At 41.5% G+C, this 19,377-nt stretch overlaps 1 protein-coding gene across 1 annotated transcript in view; it reads right to left on the bottom strand.

The window, feature by feature from the left end:
• The window catches only part of csmd1a (CUB and Sushi multiple domains 1a), a 104,105-nt gene that overhangs the window by 18,038 nt on the left and 66,690 nt on the right, over positions 1–19,377 (bottom strand). Inside the window, exon 5 of the mRNA XM_086113412.1 lies at positions 9,316–9,544. Coding sequence (XP_085969538.1) covers positions 9,316–9,544 — 229 coding nt within the window. The remainder of the gene's footprint in view (positions 1–9,315; positions 9,545–19,377) is intronic.

Below are 19,377 nucleotides of genomic sequence, written 5' to 3'. Positions count from 1 at the left end.
TCACTTTTTATGACAAGCTAGGCTGATGAGTGGCCCAGTGCACGTCTTTTGGCTTCAACCAATCAGTGCTGACGCAACGGATGTTACACATCAAAGAGCTTTGATCTACGGCAACAGCTAAACTAGCCTAGCCACGACAACAGCTAAGTTAGTGAGTTGAGACGACACGATGCTCGAGGTCGGACGGACACGCTCTCCATCCATCTGTATGTCTCTCTTCTTTTCTTTTCTTATTCTATAAAAGATACATATATTTTTCGACAAACAGTAGCTGTCCTGTCCACGTCTTTTTTCGTCCCACCGGGGTTTAGCCAGTGTGATTATAAAGAGACCAAAAATCTCTTGAGTGCTCCCATTCGATCAGCACCTATTGCAGTCTGGCTGTTGACTTTTGTTCCTTTACAGACATGCAATATGGCTTTGTGGAATTAACCTCTTAGCATGAATGTGCCGTGTTTTTTGTTTTGAGTTTGTCCAAATTGGTTGGTGGTACATATTATCAATATGACATGGCTCATTATGCTATAATTACATAGGTTCTTAGATGACTTTGTTTGGCACATGAAAGGTATCTTAGTGAAAAAAATGATTTGATCAAATGAGGGCTGAAAGAGAGCACGGTGATCTCATTAAATTCCAAATAGAGAGTCACAGTGACCACACATGGCCTTGACTTCCGGCCATGTGTGTGAAGTTGAAATAGCCGGTGTCACAGCTTCAGGCGGTGAGCTGCCACCCACACAGTCTGCACAAAGTCATTCATAATTAATTCAAATAGATCAGATTAGTCTGATCTCTTACTACTACTACTACGACAACAACAGTGAACCTCCTCTACAACGAAACCTACATGGGCGAAAATACCCCCGAATGTGAAAAAATCTTCATGCATTAACACCATTCCCACTCTCCTGCCCCTCATACAACGAAAAAAAAACCATTGTGTTATACGAAATCTTTTTCTTTGCTCTTGCCTCGCGAAGAGATTCACTGCAACGAAGTCTAATCTAACAGCGACCTCGACAGCTTCGTTCGGAAACGGCAACAGCAACCACCACACTGGTTTACACAGCTCCGAGTTTCCTGAATGCAACATACTCATAGCTGCTCTGCCATTGGCTTACCGAGCATCATCCTGGTCTCCGATTGGCCAAGAGGGACCTCACTATCTATGTGTGTAGATACTATAGCTAGATCCGTGGAAGATAGAGAGGAATGCATCCGATTAGCTGCTCAGAGTAAATTGCTTGTGGCTCGACAGACAGTCAAATAAACGCTTTACTTGTTATCATGCTAAAAACCTAACGCTAACTGGAGCACTAATTAGAGAGAAGGTGAGTTTCATCGCGCTAACTATGGCCATCGAGGACTACGAAGTGTCCCGTGGCTGGCTTTAAAAGTTCATTGCATGACATCAACTGAGCAGCGCTGTCTTGGGTGGCGATCGAGGGGAGGTCGAGTTTGAGACAGTGAGATGGTGGAAAGAAAAGTCACCGGGTCCAGGAAGTATTTGTTATTGTTAGATTCAGACGCAGCATGAACGTTGCATTGCTGAAATGGCTACAAAACGGACCTTTGGTTGTCAAGCAGCTAAGACAAGAAGCGCTCTGACGCTGGAAGAGGGTAAAAGTGATCAAAATGAAAGATGGAGGAAGCAAAATAAAAGACATTATCCAAGAAATTGATGTAAATGAAAGTGAATGCTGATCATACATTTCGCAATTTCTTTCCCTTTTTTTTTCTTTCTACACTGACTATATGAAGTGGCAAATAAGTGTGTGCTCATACTTATGCACTTTAGGAATAAAAATAAAGAGTACATATGCCAGGGGTGTCAAACTCATTTCACATTGCGGGCCACATATGGCCTCGGTAGATGTCAAGTGGGCCGGACCATTAAAATTATACCATACTCTGCTATAAATAACCAAAATAATATGTATTTCCTTTGTTTTGGTCTAAAGAACAACAAGAACATTAGGAAAATGTTGACATTTAATGAACATATATTTTACAGAACATTTCATGCAGCACCTTAGATTTCTTTAGACCAGGGGTGCCCATTACGTCGATCCTGATTGACCGGGCGATCTGAAAGGCATTGTGGATAGATCAGGTCGACCATCCGTCCTGACAGTTTTTTTTTTAAACAACAATCTTTATTTAAGAAGTCAAATTACAAATCACAGGAAATCCGTCCTGACAATTATTATTATTTTTTTTTATCCGTCCTGACAATGACATTCGATCTTTCTCTGCCACATGCGTCACTGCGCATGCACATTCAACTCCGCTAATTACTGCACAACTGTCGCAAGTTTGAGAATAAGACAGGAGATAAATATGAGTGCAAAAGCCGGACTAAGTAAAAAGCCGAAGACCTACCACTACCATAAAGAGTGGGAGGAGGACTTCTTTTTTTACAATGTTGTTTTCAAAGTGCATTTGCCTCATCTGAAGAAGGGAAATTTGGAGCACCATTTTCGGACTGTTCATAAAAACTGTGACGCCAAGTTCCCGCCAAAAAGCGAACAGAGAAGGAGAAAGGTGAAGGAACTAAAATCCCAGCTTTCCGGACAACAGTCATCTTTCACACAGAGAACTTCAAAGTTAAAGGCAGCCACTGAAGCATGGTTACGGGTGAGTCACTTCATTGTTAAAAACAAGAAATCCTTCCAAGATGGAGAGATGGTAAAAGAAGCATTTGTTGAAGCAGCCGACTCGTTGTTCAGAGACTTTTAAAACAAATCAGAAATACTAGCTTCCATCAAAGCTCTCCAGCTATCAAGAACTACAGTAACACGGCGCAGTGAAGCCATGCCTGAGGATTTGAACCAGCAACTTTGGAAGGACATTGCAGATTGTGATTGTTTCTCACTGCAGTTGGACGAATCTACAGACGTGAGTGACACAGCACAATTGTGCATTTTTATTCAAATGGTGTTTACTGACATGACTGCGAAAGAGGAGCTGTTAACAATACTGCCCATGAAAGAACACACACGAGGAGAGGACATATTTCAGTCTTTCAAAAACTTTATTGAGAAAACCCAGCTCCCAGTCTGCAAATTGGTGTCCATAACCACGGATGGCGCAACCACCATGCTTGGCCGCATGAATGGATTTATCGGCAGGTGCAGGGAGGAGGATGATGATTTTCCAGACTTTCTCAATTACCACTGTATTATACATAAATAAGCATTATGTGCAAAAATGCTCAACATGAAAGAGATAATGGATGTGGCAACAAAGATCGCCTGATCAATTCGGGCCAGATCTCTTCAAAGATGGCTGTTCTGTGCACATCTGGAGAAGGCTGAGTGCGACCATTCTGAGTTGTTGCTGCACACCGACGTGAAATGGCTAAATCGGGGGAAATTCCTGGAATGATTTCGAGAGTTTTTGCCGGAGATTAAGACGATTTTCTTTGAAGGTAAACATGCAGATTATAGCCAACAAAATGACCATCAGAAGCTGCTGGATTTGGCATTCTTAACCGATCTGACCAACATGTTGAATGACCTTAATCTGGAGCTGCAACAAAAGGACAATATGATCAGATGATCAAGATGCTGAGGTTTTTTCACTGGCATCAAAAGTTGCAACACCGTTTCACCTGAACTCTTCTGGAGTGGAGGATGAGATTCTGACACTTCAAACCGACATTCAGCTGAAGGCCAGAGCTCATGGACAATTCTGGAATTTACTCCCAGAGGTCTAATACCCCAACATCAGGAAATTTCCTTTTTGACCGCATTATTTGGCTCCACTTATTTAAGTGAGTCCGCCTTTTCCCCACATAAAGATCATTAAATCCAAGTACCGTTCCACCATGACTGATGAGCATCTGGAAATTTGCTTGAGGTTGGCTATCAGCAGCTACTGTTCGGACTATGCGTCCCTGTCTGATTTAATTCAGTGCAAGTCAAGGTAATTACAAAACATTTATTTGTTGTATTGTGCTATACAGGTTGATGCACTGATGCATATCTATAATGTGCAAATAAAAATAATTCTAAATATATTTATAAATAATGTGGTTTTAATTTTCAACAGGCGCTAGATCAATTTGACTTGGTCATGTCATAAGTAGATCTCAGGCTGAAAAAGTGTGGGCACCCCTGCCTTAGACAAATGTGGAATTTACTTTTATCATTCACATATACAGTATGCATTGCAACTGATCCCACTGATTGTACAAAGGCACAAATCTTTAACAAGTAATTGGTAGTGACAAATATAGTTATGCATTTTAAGATTAAATGAGATTTATAAAGAAAGGAAATTTTTAACCATTTACACGTGCATATAAAATCTAAATTTAATCACTGTCTACACCTTATAAACTATAAGGAGAGTGCTCTTAAATGTGGAAAGAATAAAGTATTCAAATGTCCTTGATACCGTCTGCTGTGTTGGGTCTGTCTCAGTGACAAACTAAGACGGATGTTGTCTACTTCTCTGATCAAAACAATGTCTTCTGTTCTGATCAAAACAGGGTGTCCCCTAGCGGATGAATTGCACCTTATAAAAGATATTCATTCCGTGTCTTTCATGCATTTTTTTCACTTTTTTTCACCTGCGGGCCTGATCGAACTTCCTCGGGGACCGGTTCCGGCCCACGGCCCGAATATTTCACACCACTGGCATACGAACTAGTAAGTAGTAGTTGGAAGTGACTAACCAGTAAGTAAATCCCAATTATCAAAATTGAATAGGATAGACATAGTAATTCAAATTGTGTAATAATCTGCAGCATAACCTATACCCAAACTGAGTTTAAATAGTGTCATTTTTATCTGACAAACACATCATGATATTTGAAAGCCATGTTATGATAATCAGCAACCCGTGTAAAGCACTGTAGTTCGGAGCAAAAGGCAATTAAAAGAGAAAAAAAACACTTATGAGAACATACTGCATAAAATATATATTTTTAGTCCACAATTAGTTTTGCAATGGCTGGCATGTAATCTACAGCTTGTTGTTTTGCCCTTTGTGAGCAGGGCTGTGCAATCATATTTAAAGGTCACAATCATAACAAGTCTTCTTTAGTCCAGACGCACCTTAGAGTTAGAAGCATGATGTTCTTGACTACTCTCACCTTAATTGGACCATAGCCTTCCACCACTTTGTGAAGACCATGAAATCAATAAACTAATATCTGTTCTGAAAAATTAGATGTGAAAAGTGGAAATCATATGAGACATTGCATCAAGGGGGGAAAAAACAAACCTGACACTGCAATCTGCAACACAAAACGATTCGGCTATCATCACCGTATCCTCAACAGAAGGAAATTGTTCCTGGTTCAAGTGGAAGCTGACGGATGTTTCAAACTTTTTCTACAATTTCAAGAGCCTTCTGAAAACCTGTACAACAAGAGTAATAGTTTTTGTAATGCTCAATTTAATTTAGAATCCCAGTGGCCACAGGAGCCCCATTTTCACAAAGTGTAGGGCACCATGGGATGTTTCTCCTCTGTATGTCTCAGTTTCTCAAGTTCTAATCAAGGTATCCCAAATAGAATGTGGTGGGGAGCAGCTGCTGCTGAGTCCCGGAAGCTCAAAGGTGCACTACGGTTTCAGCCTGCAGTTTACCCAAGACGCAAGTACTAACTCTCCTGGCCCATCACGTTCTGATGGGGTCCCCTCATGTTTCTCACATTCTGTTAAAGGGCTACCGCACACAAGATTTGTGTGAAAAGTGGCCAAGTGTCAGCCATTGGTTTTGCGGTGATTCCAAGTAGGATGTGCAGGATGCAGTGACATTACAAATGATAACATATATCAAAATGCATGGAAGCTTTCACACCGGCAAAAAAGTAATTTCTGGGTGATAAGCACGCGACACACAGCCACCCACCACACGCCACCAAGCATGAGAAATAGTATAAACAGTACTCATATTTAGTTCCCAAAAATGCTTCACTATATTTATAATTTCTTATGAACCAGAGATGACATAGTGAAGCTTGTGGTTAAAATAAATGTGACTCAAGTGAATGGAAGGGAGCCCCAGCTTTCAATATATTCTATTTTTTTTTTCATTTTTATTCTTACCCAGATCTTCTTTCTGTAGCAAACTGGGTCCTCCTTGATTGACTCATGTTTTTAAGCATTAAAAAAATGTAAACACGTTGTACAACATATTGTATGAGGAGCCTCAGAACATGATACAGGCTCACTGTTATGTTTTTGTTTGGATTACATTTGGATTTGTTCCCTCGTGCCCTTTTTGTCTTTGCCTGTTCTCGTCCTACGGGTCCCTTGTGTTAACCAGTGATATCCCTCAACCCTTTCTGTCTTGTCCAGGTTTTGTCTTGTCACTTTGCTTGTATTTAGTTCCCTGGGTTCTGTCAGTTTTGGTCGGATGATTGTGTGCTTCTCTCATAGGTTTTCTGTTTGTTTGATACTTTGGTTTTTTGTGGTTTTCAGGACTTTGTTTGTATACTTAGAGTTAGTCTTTCCAGTGTACCCCTGCATCCATCCATCCATTTTCTGATCTGATTCATCCTCACAAGGGTCGTGGGGCATGGTGGAGCCTATCGCCGCTGTTTTCGTGCAGGGCGACACCCGGAACTAGTTGCCAGGCACACAGAGACGAATAACCATCCGTGCTCAGACGCACACCTCGGGATATTTTCATGTTTAATCAGCCTGCCATGCATGTTTTTGGAATGTGGGAGGAAACCGGAGTACCTGGAGAAAACTCACTCAGGAAGGCCGGAACCGGGATCAAACCCACAACCTCTTCACCGTGAGGTCGACCACCGGGCCTTCCTATGTACTCCTGCAAGTATTTGTTTTTGTCATTTGTTCAGCCCACCCTGCACCTCCTGCCTCTCTGCTTTTTGGGGTCCTCTACCTACCATTTTGCAAAACCCTGACGAAATGATCTAACCAGCAAATGGACCCTGCAGAACCAGAGGCCTGGTCCCACCGACACCCAACTTCAAAGTAGTTCTGGCGGCGCAAGTGTTGCGGCTGCCACCCCGTTCCCACGGCGCAAGTGTTGCGGTTACTACCCGATTCCGGTGCCGCACGTGTTGCGGCTGCCACCCTTTTCCGGCGGCGCAAGTACTGCGTCCGCCAACGCGTTCCTGTGGTGCAAGTGCTGCGGCTACTGCTGGGTGACTTTGGGACATCTGGGATCCGTCCGTTGAGGGAGGGTTACTGTTATGTTTTTGTTTAGATTACATTTGGTTTTGTTCCGTGCCCTTTTTGTCTTTGCCTGTTCTCGTCATCCAGCTCCCTTGTGTAAAACAGTCAGTTGTTTGTTTGCTACTTTAGTTTCTTGTGGTTTTCAGGACTTTTTTTGTATACTTGAGTTAGTCTTTTCAGTGTACTCCTGCAAGTATATGTTAAAATATTTTGTTCAGCCCACCCTGGTTCTCCTGCCTCACTGCTTTTTGGGGTCCTCGAACTACCATCACGCCAAAACTTGACACTCACACAGTTAACATTTCAGGGAGGTTTTTTTTTTTTTTTTTTGCCATGTTCAGGTCTTTTGAAGGGTTGTGTCTGCACCTACTCTGATCTTTCTCGAATGCATTTCATATTTGTGATTAGAAAAAGCATGAGCTAATCCATCTTTGGATGTTGTCTTCTGGCTCAGTGTTGCATGCTTAGCGACACCTCATCTGCCTTTAGTGATAACGCCAGTTGTTACAAATGTAGCTTATTTGCTGCCACGAAGGCGAGGATTATGTAATAGAGGAGAAGATCCGCACCATGTAGCTCACCGCAGCGCCCTGCATTTGCGAGCAGCCGGATGTGTGACTAGGTCACATGCATGTGACACTTTTTTAACCAGCGAGGAATTGATTGGTTTATGTGATCTATCCACCAGTAGTGTCCCACGTCTGATTGATGAGCTTGGGGGAAAGCGGATAGGAGCACTTAAAAAAGAAAAAACACACAAAAAAACGCAATTTTAACCATCCCAAAATCACATAATCTGAGATCACGATTTTGATCCCACAACAATAAATTGTTTAGCCCTTTTATGTACTATAAGTGTGCTAAGATACTAGACGGTATATTTGGCCAATGGCCAGTCAGAGACACATAAAAACTTGAAGTCAGCACTATTAATTTTATGGGCAAGGGGCAATTGCGCAGTGTGATTACTTCTTTTTTTTTTTTTTTTTACGCCCGACCAATTTGAACATACAGTATTCCTAAAAATACACTTAGCCAATCTAAACTATGCGATAGAAAAGAGTTCAAGAGAAACAATGTCCACCAACTCACTTGCATGCATAATAAATAGCCTATAAAATGGAAGATAAATTGGGTTAATAATGTGTATGTTTCCCCTGGTGGGGAAAGCTGGAGAACATTAAAGAGCAGATTAAATTCAAATTCACAAAAAGTTGTTGCTATTTCTTACAGCTATTTCAAAAAAAGTTGAAGCTTATTAACAATGTCTTAAATGGCTGTACATATATCAATTGACACAAATTGTCAATTAAGTGAAGAAGTGAGTGGCACTGTGGCCAACTGGTTTGTGTGTCCACCTCACAGAGGTCATGGGTTCAATTTTGCACATTTCCCCCCTCCCTGCATGGGTTTTCTCCGGGCACTCCGGTTTCCTCCTATATTCAGGGATGGCAATTTTCCGCAGATACGCGGAAATCCGCCATTTTATTTCTTAAATTGATCATTTTTGTGAATTGTCTAAATCCGTTGAGAAAATTTTAAGGGGGGTCAGGTACCTTATCGTCGAGTTTTCACGAGCTCTCCCGATCAGTCTTTCCATCTTCCGATTGTAAACAGCCCTGCGATTGGACGTGTATGATGTCTTACTTGTTGTGATTGTTCGCCCCGTCCAGGCCACGCCCCTTTCCGCTTTTTTCATCACTGGCCATTGCCATCCCTGTATATTTCCTAAAACATGCATGGTGTCTTGACTGAATGCTCTAAGTCTAAATTGTCCTTCGGTGTCATTGTGAGCGTGAGTAGTTGTTTGTCCTGCGTTTGGCTGACAACCAGTTTAATGTCTACCCCGCCTACCGCGGCCCGAAGACAGCTGAGATAGGCTCCAGCATGCCCGCGACCCTCGTGAGGATAAGCAGATTAGAAAATGGATGGATGAATGGATGTGGCTTGTTGGGTGTGACCCTGAATTAATGTGCAGGAAAATTCCAGTTTGTCATTCGGAGTAGCATCATTGTATGTGCAGTATTGGCAGCATGAACTCATAACACACACATTGTGATTGAAACACCTAACCTGGCTGTAAATGTGAATAAGTACAGTGCAGATATAAGTGACAAGCCACCATCCAAAGCAAAATTTTAACTCCACTTACCAGATTGCTGGTGATTCAGATCCTTCTACTTCAAGATAATCAGACTTCTCTTCCATTTGGAATTCTGTAAACACCAATGAGATGGTGTCCCCTGGGTCAGCGAGGATGGTCCATTTACACTCTCCACTGCTGCCCAGTCCTCCAGCACCAGGGGAGCCCCCGCTGGGGAAATCAAAGCTGGATATGAAGCCACTGGAACCCCTCAGGGTTCCACCACATGTGTTCTCCGCTATCAGGTACCAAAGAGAAAAGACAAATAACAAGATAACAGTTTATTAAAATGGGAAATTCAACCTACATATATATGTGGCTAGGCTTTCAGATACATGTATGAGGGGAGAAAAAAAAAGTGCGGAAATTATTGGAACCACAACCCATTTTGGTTAAGTATTTCAACACAACAAAAACTAAGGTGTTTCTCAAACCATGAGATAAACATGGATACACCTCGATTGGTCTTTCAACTATGGTCAAATCATTTTTCTTCAGTACGTTATCGATGCTAGAGGACAAAGAGTCTCCATTTATATGAAGTGGTTCGTTTGTGAAATCTGAGCAAGACCTCATGTTGCAGGAAACTAGCAAATGGTGATTAATATTGTACATTTTTTCATTATGTTTTTACATTTTTTCTAATGTCTTTGAATATTAAGTATGATATAAAGTCTTTGAATATTAAGTATCCTTAACCCTTTCAGGGACAACGGTCACTACAGTGGACAGCTTATCATCTTTTCAGGTACAGGATGCATGAAAGGGTTAATGTAGTTGTGCGGCACGGTGCATGACTTGTTAGCACGTCAGCCTCGCAGTGCAGAAGAGGTGCAGGGTTCGATTTTGGCTCCGGCCTTCCTGTATGGAGTTTACATGTTCTCCTTGTGCTTGTGTGGTTTCCTCCCAACTTTCCATAAACCTGCGTGGCAGGTTAATGGAACACTCGAAATCAGAGGTGGGCAAACTACGGCCCATGGGCCGGATCCGGCCCGTTGGTCTTTTTAATCCGTCCCGCCGAAGGTTGGTACACAATTAAGGTTTGATGTAAATGATTGCATTCATTTCATTTGGATTTGTAATGACAGGCATTTCAACACCAGGTGGCGCAGTTACTTGAAGTTGCAGAGCACAGGGAGGGAGGGGGAGACGATACGGAAGCCTGCAGTAGCGCCAACTCAAGCAACTCCCGCTCAATACGATGGAATAGGTGTGTCCGCGCCGCTATTTTTTATCATTGGATCCAAAACAGCGACATGCAAGTGACTCTTTATTGCAGCGAGTTTTACTGGAATTGCGAAAATTTTTACGTCCTGTAGATCATGGCATCCATACGAAGAGGAAAAGTAATGGCCGCGGAAGAGAAAGTGAAGTGTATCTGATTAAATGAAGCGGGTTACAAAGTACGAAACATTCAGGAGACGCTTGGAGTCTGAAAGACTCAAATCAACGAGACTTTGAATAACGAGGAAGCGATTCTTGCTCAGTCTGATTCTGGCTATTTCCATGCCCTAGATTGAATTGCTTGCGGCTCAATGGACAGTCGAGTAAATAAACGTTTCCTGTAATGGTTTGACAGTTATCGTGCGAAAAATTTTCTGCAAACTGGACCGCTAATAAAAGGAAGCGAGTTCCATAGCGCTATGGGCATCGAAGACTTGCGTCCCGTGGCTGGCTTCAAAAGTTCGTTGCACGACATGAGCTGATCAACGCTGTCTTGTGTGGTGATCGAGGGGAGGTCAAGTTCGAGACAGTGAGTGAGTGGAAAGAAAGCCACCAGGTCTTTTCCTCATCTCATTTTGTAGCAAATAGTCCTAACTTTGTTTTATTTTGTCATATACCTGTACTGTATGATGCAGTTTTTGGGCAATATATTGTTGCACTTTGTGGCTTGTGTTGTCATGCATGTACTGTATGTTGTTAACATACTTGGACATTCATACAGGACATATATCTTAGTTGTTTCACTGTTCTCATGAAAAAAAGTATAATAATACTTTACTGCTTTTGTTCTGTTGATGTTTGGTATGGACTGTCAACATATACAGTTTTTATATGTACCGTATCTAGTGTTGACTCGGCCCACCTGTCAAATTTAGAAATCAATGCCCCCGAGCCAAAAGGTTTGCCCACCCCTGCTCTAAATTGTCCCTAAATGTGAGTGTGAGCGTTAATGGTTGTTCGTCTGTGTGTGTCCTGCGATTGGCTGGGAACCAGTTCTGCACGATGACAAATTGGATGGATGGATAATATAGTCGTGGTTGTCTTTCACGCTACATATTTTTTTCAGTTTCTTCCACATCTTCTCCCCATTCCCCTGTTTCCGGGGTTCCTCGGATCACCCTCTATTTTTCACAACACCCCTTATCGGATTTCTTTTAAGGATTGTAATGATGACAGGAGTTTCACAGTTTTCAAACAATTCAATTCTGTCATGCTGGTCGGCTGATGTCTTTGAAGCATCAATAGTGTAAGTCAAAGTCACCAGCCTTAAATCATTCCTGTGTTCTTCATTCCACAGTGGGACAAGGGACTGGGAAGATGACCAAATTCAAAGAGCTATATTGATTTAAAAAAAAAGCGCAATTATAATAGTGCAAGGGTTGTAGTTAGCTACATCCCTGCAGAGGTTAGAGATGATGAATGAGACAACCTACTGTACTTTGACATTCACTCCATTCCTCCAATCACATCTCCACCAAGCTTTCATGTCTTCATCATAACTTGCCTTACAACTCCAAGAGTACTACAAGAAGAATCATGACACAGCTTTGATTGAGTGGCAAATGATTGGTATGAAAGAAAAAATATTAATAATCACCAATGAAAATCAGACATTGCTTTTCAATTGTGGTTCAACAGAATTATTTAAAAAAAACTGTGTGACTGTTCTTCATCATTCTTAGGCATTTTTATCTGTGTGTTGGGTCATTATACTGCACACTACATACTGTATTGATTGCTGCAGCAACACTGGGGAAACTGCTTGCAGGAAAAACATGCATAGAAATGTAAATTCCGCAAAGCCCACAATACAATAAACAATAATTAACACATTAAACACATTTCAATAGTAAATTATACAGAACAGATCAGATTAACATTTGAATCAATGGACTCTGAATAAATTGGGAGTATACATTTTCTGCTCTACCATCCACGTTTTGCATCAAGTTTACAATAAAATGCAGGATTTATACTATTGCCTGACATAATGATGACCCACTGAATTATTCCAAAGTCAAAAACAAGTGTAAACTCCTCTTTGACAGGCCTATTTTTCACAACTAGTCAACTGGACACTAACACACTTTTCACCAACGTTACATGAAATAAAGGGCTGTATCTTTGTGAACGGTGATACCATCGAGAGTTTAGAGCGACTGTTGACAATTTTGCAGGTGAGCACACGCTGGCAGATTTGGGAGCGGGGGGTCTACATTGCTTTAGGAATGGTCACAGTTAACTTCAATTATGAGCAATCACAGTGGCTCGTCTCATTCCTTTTAAATGTGGTGCACTAGTCATGGATAGCGGAGTGCAAATTTGTGCAGTGAAGAGTGCACTCGGAGAGGTCATTCATGTGTCCTCCCGTAAAATGATCCGCCAATTGGAATAATTAAAAAAAATAAGTATGACAAGAATAATCCCTTCATCCATTTTCATCTGCTTATCTGGGGTCGAGTCGCGGGAGAAGCAGCTTTATCATATCAGGGAAGCCGAGACTTCCCTCTCTCCATGGTGTCCTGAGTCGGGACGTGCTCGGAACACTTCACCAGGGAGGTGCAATTGCGTACGTGCACAGATTAGATTGAACATCGCTTTCGCCCAAAGCCCTCAACAATGGAGGCCTGGAGCATGGTCCGATTGTACTCAATGTCCATTAATAATAATACTGTGTTCACCGAATTGATTTTTACAATGCATTCAAGGGTTTGATGCCTGCTGTTCAGATGTTTGAACGAATAAAATACATCTGACATCCACTATGTGCCCTTGGAGCTCGATATCGGTCTGCCTTCACCCCAATCAAATTGACCAAAGTCCCGTTCAACCAGCTGTCCAACCGACATCGGCACCTCACTCCAGTCTGAGCAGGCAAAAGATTAAGATTGACTTTTTGTGACCAAATTGTCACTCAGCCAGGCACATCTCTAACGACACCCCCAATGCTGCACCCAGTTTGGCAGAGAGCGGTTTGCCTTATTGGCAAACACGGGCAGTGAGGCGCGTGCTTGCCGAAAATAAGGATCATACGGCAGATGTGCTATGGATGACAATAGAGCCCAAAGCTTCTAATGAAATGAAGGCCAAGACAAAAAGGAATATTTCGATGACCAGAATTCCTGAGACAGAAAGCCTCACTAATGAATAAACTGTGTCTGCAGCTGTATTTTAGTCAGATTAGACAATGGTATTAGGTGCTTGGGAGTAATTGCTGTACTAGCCTAACATGGGAGGTTTCTTTGAGGTTTCGTTGAGAAGCGGCCATGTTCCAATTAATCATGAGACAGTAGCTCAAAAATCTTCCACAAAGTTGGTCATACTTTCAATGGGATACTGCCTTAAAGCTTTTATATATTCACATTTTAATAGCCACCAGTATTCAGTGGGATGCTTGGCAGAATGTGGAGTAAGGTTTCCAACAATGTTCACTGAAATAAAATTGGCACTGAATGCTGTACAGTGTATTCATGAGCAAATCATTAGAGCATGCTGTGGATTTGGAGACCAAAAAAAAGGACCTGTCCCTTTTAAAAATCAGTGCCGGGGGGAGGGAGAGAGATGGCGAGGATTAGAACTGCTTTAACTGAGCTCATTTACATCCCCGCCATCAGTAATCTAATGCTACTTGAGGAGGGATTAATCCTCACTCCCCTTGACTTTGATAAGATACATAACACTTCCTATGCAGAATTACTCACCCTGATGGGAGGGAGGGACTTGTGTTTAATTTCCGATATCACCAATTCATGATGCAATAATCCCCATGTCTACATTAAGTCCTTCTTTTGCCAAGTGGCAAGACATAATTCATGTTGGATAGGAGTATGGAACCTAATATTTTCTATTTTGTTGTGGTGCTTCACCACACCGTGTCTAAAATAATTGACAAGTCAAAAGATATACTGTACAGTGGTGGCTCTACTTATGAACGTCTCTTCGTACGAAATTTTAAAGTTACAAAACACCTCAACAGGAAAAGATTGCCTCTTATTACGAAAGAAATTTCAAGATACGAAAGGTAAAAATACATTATGGGCTGCTTCTCGCAGCTCCAAGTTTCCTGAACACAACATACTTATAGCTGCTCTGCTATTGGCTATTACCTAGCATCTTCCTGGCATCCCATTATCTAAGAGGGACCTCAACCACATGTGTCTGTGTGGAGATAGAACGTGTTTATGCAGCGACCTCGTCATTCGCCCCCGTTCAGATAGCTTTACGTAAATGTGAATGACCCAGAAAAAGTGTTCACCAGTCCGGCGATCGCTCACTATGCTGATGTTTGCCTTGGACATTTTCGAAGGATCGTTAAAAGCCAACAAAAGCAAACATCTTTGGATCATTTCCTTGCAAAACGCCAGGCCAAAACCACTTCTGAGAGAGAACATCAACTAAAGAGGGCAAAAAACGATGAGAACACAGTTAAAAGTTAAGTGACGATCATTTTTATTCTTCACTCTGTTCTTTGTTTTTTACATTCTGCACAACTCTCATTTATTGTGCAATAATCTAATTGTAACATGTATTTTTGCATATTTTGATGCATGTTTATGGTTTGGAAAACATTTATGTCTGAATTTTGGAGGGCTTGGAACGGATTAAGGCATTTACATGGAAAACATGTCTCTACTGACAAAATTTTCTTGTTCAGAAATTTCTTCCAGAACCAATTTCCTAAGTAGAGGTACTACTGTACAAACGGAATATAATAGAGTGGAATTAATGAAATCCAGGATACTGGTCTTTGACTCGCTCTTCTCTCACCTGTAACCATTTCAAACAACAGGGTCTATGTAGGAATAGTTGTTACTTTTGTTTTGGTGTCAGTGTTTTATGTTATGGTTCCGTTGTTTTATTGTTATTTTATTATGCATGATCAGTAAAACCATTTGTTACAGCTGAAGCTGCTGCGAAGGCACGATACAAAGATGTATTGTACAAAAGTTGTTTCACTCATTTAATGCCATATGTCTTTCTCAAATTGGGAGAGCCACTGCTGGCCATTTTTTACCATTTTTAATAAATTTTGAAGATTGACAAAAAATTTGGTTTTGTAGCTTTATAAGCATGGAACCAACCAAAGGAGATCTTTAACCCTCTTTTTTTCATCAGAGAAAAAAGTACATTCCTGCATTTCACCATCCTTCCGTAAACAGCAGTTGAACATTGGTATGATATTCGTTTGAAAGAAAAGAAATCTGAGAAAAAGCTTTTTGTGAAAGGATGCATGTCAAGCACAACGTTCACTTTGATGCTTTTTTTTGTTGTTGTTGCATATTTGATACCTCAAATATCTAAACAATGCTCTCCTACTAAAGAACATCAACAACACAAACTAGCTCTCTTTGATTGCAAAATTTACTGTGTTTTACACGGTTCCAAGATAAACTGATGGATGAACTATGCATGACGTTTTCATGAAAATTGAAGTGTGTGTGTGTGTGTGCGTCAGAGGCGATTGCTCTAAGACTGCAAGGGAAGCTCGGCTTCCCCTAAAATCTCAAAAATAAGAGATCAAATATATGTGTGTACATACAATTGTGTGTACATGTCATTGACTAAATATGCGCTACAAGGCGCTCAACCTTTGTTCCGAATCAGGTTCTTATTACTGGTTACGACGCGACTCTCTTCTCATTCATTGCCGCAGCTTCACTGTGGTTTCAACTGTGTGGACGCTGAGCGTCTGGAGCGCGGACGCTGGGCATCTTGAGAGTTCAGTGCAGGTTGTCCCATTGCATTGAAACGAGACAAGTCATTGGATAAATGCTGGTTTTGTCCCGCCCATCGGACGCTCAGCATCTCTGGGAGTCTATGGACAGTGGGCGTTTATGGGCTGGCCCGGACGCTGAGCTTTTCTGCATGATGATTGGATGATCTGTCCGAGGCGGAATCTCTCTTTAATTGACAAAGAAATGAGCCAATCACAGATCTTTTGGTGTCGGCATCTGTGGGAGCATTTGTCAATTCTCATTCTGTTCTGAGTTGAACTGGAGACTTCTTCTAATCATTTTAGCGCCACTCTCTTGGTTGAAAATGACTAGCGACACATTAATCTCTTTTTTTTTTTTTTTGGCTTTGAAAAATTCTGCTGTCGAGTTAGTTGACGGTATTTATCCATGTTCTCAACACCACACTGCTTCCACACGTCACCTCGCGACGTACCACACCCAGCACCAACTCACACTGTGTGTGGACCAAGATCTGATCAAAGCCACTCCTGCCATCTACTGGTCATTTATCATACTGAAATCATTCTAACAGCCTCGATACTGACCGAGGAGGTGCACCAAGCCAATTATTATTATTTTATTTATTTATTTATTTATTTTTAGCAATGGCAAAAAACCTATGATAGAGTTTTGCAAATATACTTTTACATTTTGGCATTAAATGAGTTGAGTGAGAGAAATAAAAGCCAAGCCTAGAGTGGCCTATCCTTATAAAATCAGAGCCCAAAGTTTGCAAAGTAAGCAAGCGCCCATAAAGACATAGACAAAAACAACAACAACAAACAACAATATTTCCACTCGAGGAGGCAGCTTTTTATGTACAGTAATCCCTCGTTTATCACAGTTAATGGGGACCAAAACCACCCTGCGATAAACGAAAATCCGCAAAATAGCAACCAATTAACATATATATTAAAAAAATGCCCCACGTGGGCCTTTGCACATGAGCAAAGCTCGCGCGCGTGCGCACACACAACACACACACAGGCCAGCGATCTGCAGAGTGCAGTAAGTGTTTATGATAAGTCAATTAAGGTTGTTTAGACAATTGAGGATGGAGAGAGACCTGCTTTTGTCCTTATAAGCCTCCTCTCTCTGTCTCTCTCTTTCTCTCAGCAACACACATACACTCACCTGCGTGCCCCACGTGGACCTTCCGCGCTTGAGCAGAGTGCGCACACACTAGCACGCATAGTAAACAACACTTAGACACTGATTTTTGCGGACTCCAAAAAAAAAAATAATAATTTATGAATGAAAAAATCCGTGATGCACCGAAGCCACAATAAACGAACCGCGAAATAGCGAGGGATCACTGTATTACACTGTGTACAGCAGGAGTGCCTAGTTAGTCGATTGTGGACTGGTCCAAAGTGGACCACGGTACAAAATAACAAAAAAAAAAAAAAAAGAAAGGATTTTTGTCAAGTCAAGTCAACTGTATCTATAGAGAGCACTTTCAAACAGCCATCGCTGCATACAAAGTGCTGTACATGGAGCAATTTAACATGCACAATAAACAGTAAGACAAATCGGTAATAAAGACGGTAGAAAGCACCAAACAGTAAAACCAAGAACAAATCTAAGTCATGCTGAGTCGAATGCCAAAGAATACCAGTGAGTTTTGAGGAGGGTTTTGAAGATGGGCAGCGAGGGGGCTTGCCGAATGTTCAGTGGGAGGTCATTCCAGAGAGAGGGACCAGCAACAGAAAAGGCTCAATGTACAACAAGTACATTGTGTGTACTTGTGTGTCATTAATATTGTATCGGTTTATGTGTACGCTGCACCCTAACCACCCTGTTAGTCTCATGTCCACAAAAAAGTATTTACAAAACATAAAATAAAAAAGGAGGTGACTTTTAACCTATGGTGGCACATGACCTGCATCACAGGAAGTTGGTCGCGGTCATCAGTCTGCTATTTTTTTGCTCGTTCTCATTCAAAGTTTATTTGATTTGCAATGTACCGGTGGTATTGTCAAAGGAAGGGAATCTGGAGCGTGAGGAGCAGTGTTTTAAAATGGTACACACGAGCTATGATACTGATGTTTTTGTTCATAACACGCTACAAAAGTGCGTACCTGGCTGCCTGTGTTAGGTCTCCCACTAAGGTCGGCAGTCATTTCCTTTTTACAAACTCCATCTTGTCTTGTATCTAGTTTATTTGTCTGTTTCATTCATGTTATTATTCGTGCATATGACTGTGTGTAAGCGTGCATGTGTGCGTGTGCGGTAACGGGTCAATCGCGGGAGGTTGGCTTCTCGAAAGGTAGATCTTCAGTCAATAAATGTTGGGCATTGTGGTGCAGCAGATATATTGCCTGACATAAATAACCCCCTCACAACTACATCAACAAGCAAACACTTTGTGCACCCCACTCAAAACAGCTCGACTTACCATCGGGCTTTGACAAGATTGTGTTTCCAACAGTACTGCCTCATTTGGTGCTTAGACTTTGGCCGTAACTTGAAAGTGAACCTTGCTGGGCGGATAAACTCAGTGCGGGGACGGTTATTATAGAAATAGTGATGCCACAAGAACAACTCACTCACAAACACAGTGTCAGCAATAGCAGCAAATAGCAAAAGCGGATGATAAAATATTTACTTGGTTGATAGATTTGACATTTGATGGGTGAGACCCAACTATTTGTTTTCTAGAAATTAAATTATTTGCAATGTACACTCTCTGATCATAGTTTGCAAAATGTTTGCTTGCAAAACTTAATTGAACCAGTGATGTCACCAAGCTGGTGTGTTATTCTTTTGTGATGCTTCTGCTGGCTTTTGCCATAGCCCATTTAAGACGATGTATTTATTTATTTGTTATGAAGTTACTCTCCACAGTCTCCTCTTTAGCAAGGACAATGCAAGCTCTGAAGGGGGATATTGTGAAAAGGATCTTGCCATGTCGGCTCAGGCGCACTTCAGAAAACCACTGTCAGTTAACCAGGTTAACATCTACATCTACATCTACAGATGAAAATTAAAACTTGACCATGTAAAGCAAATGCCATAGATCACCACCCAGAAATGCTGCCAGCTTGCCCAAGCTCATCTAAGACGGACTGATGCAAAGCAGAAAAAGGTGATGTGGTCTGACGAGCCCACA

This window comes from Hippocampus guttulatus, chromosome 6 (genome assembly GCF_054856545.1).
Source record: "Hippocampus guttulatus isolate MCC_2025c chromosome 6, RoL_Hgut_1.0, whole genome shotgun sequence".
In the NCBI taxonomy this organism is placed as follows: domain Eukaryota; kingdom Metazoa; phylum Chordata; class Actinopteri; order Syngnathiformes; family Syngnathidae; genus Hippocampus; species Hippocampus guttulatus.
This window is presented reverse-complemented; position numbering and strand designations above follow the sequence as displayed.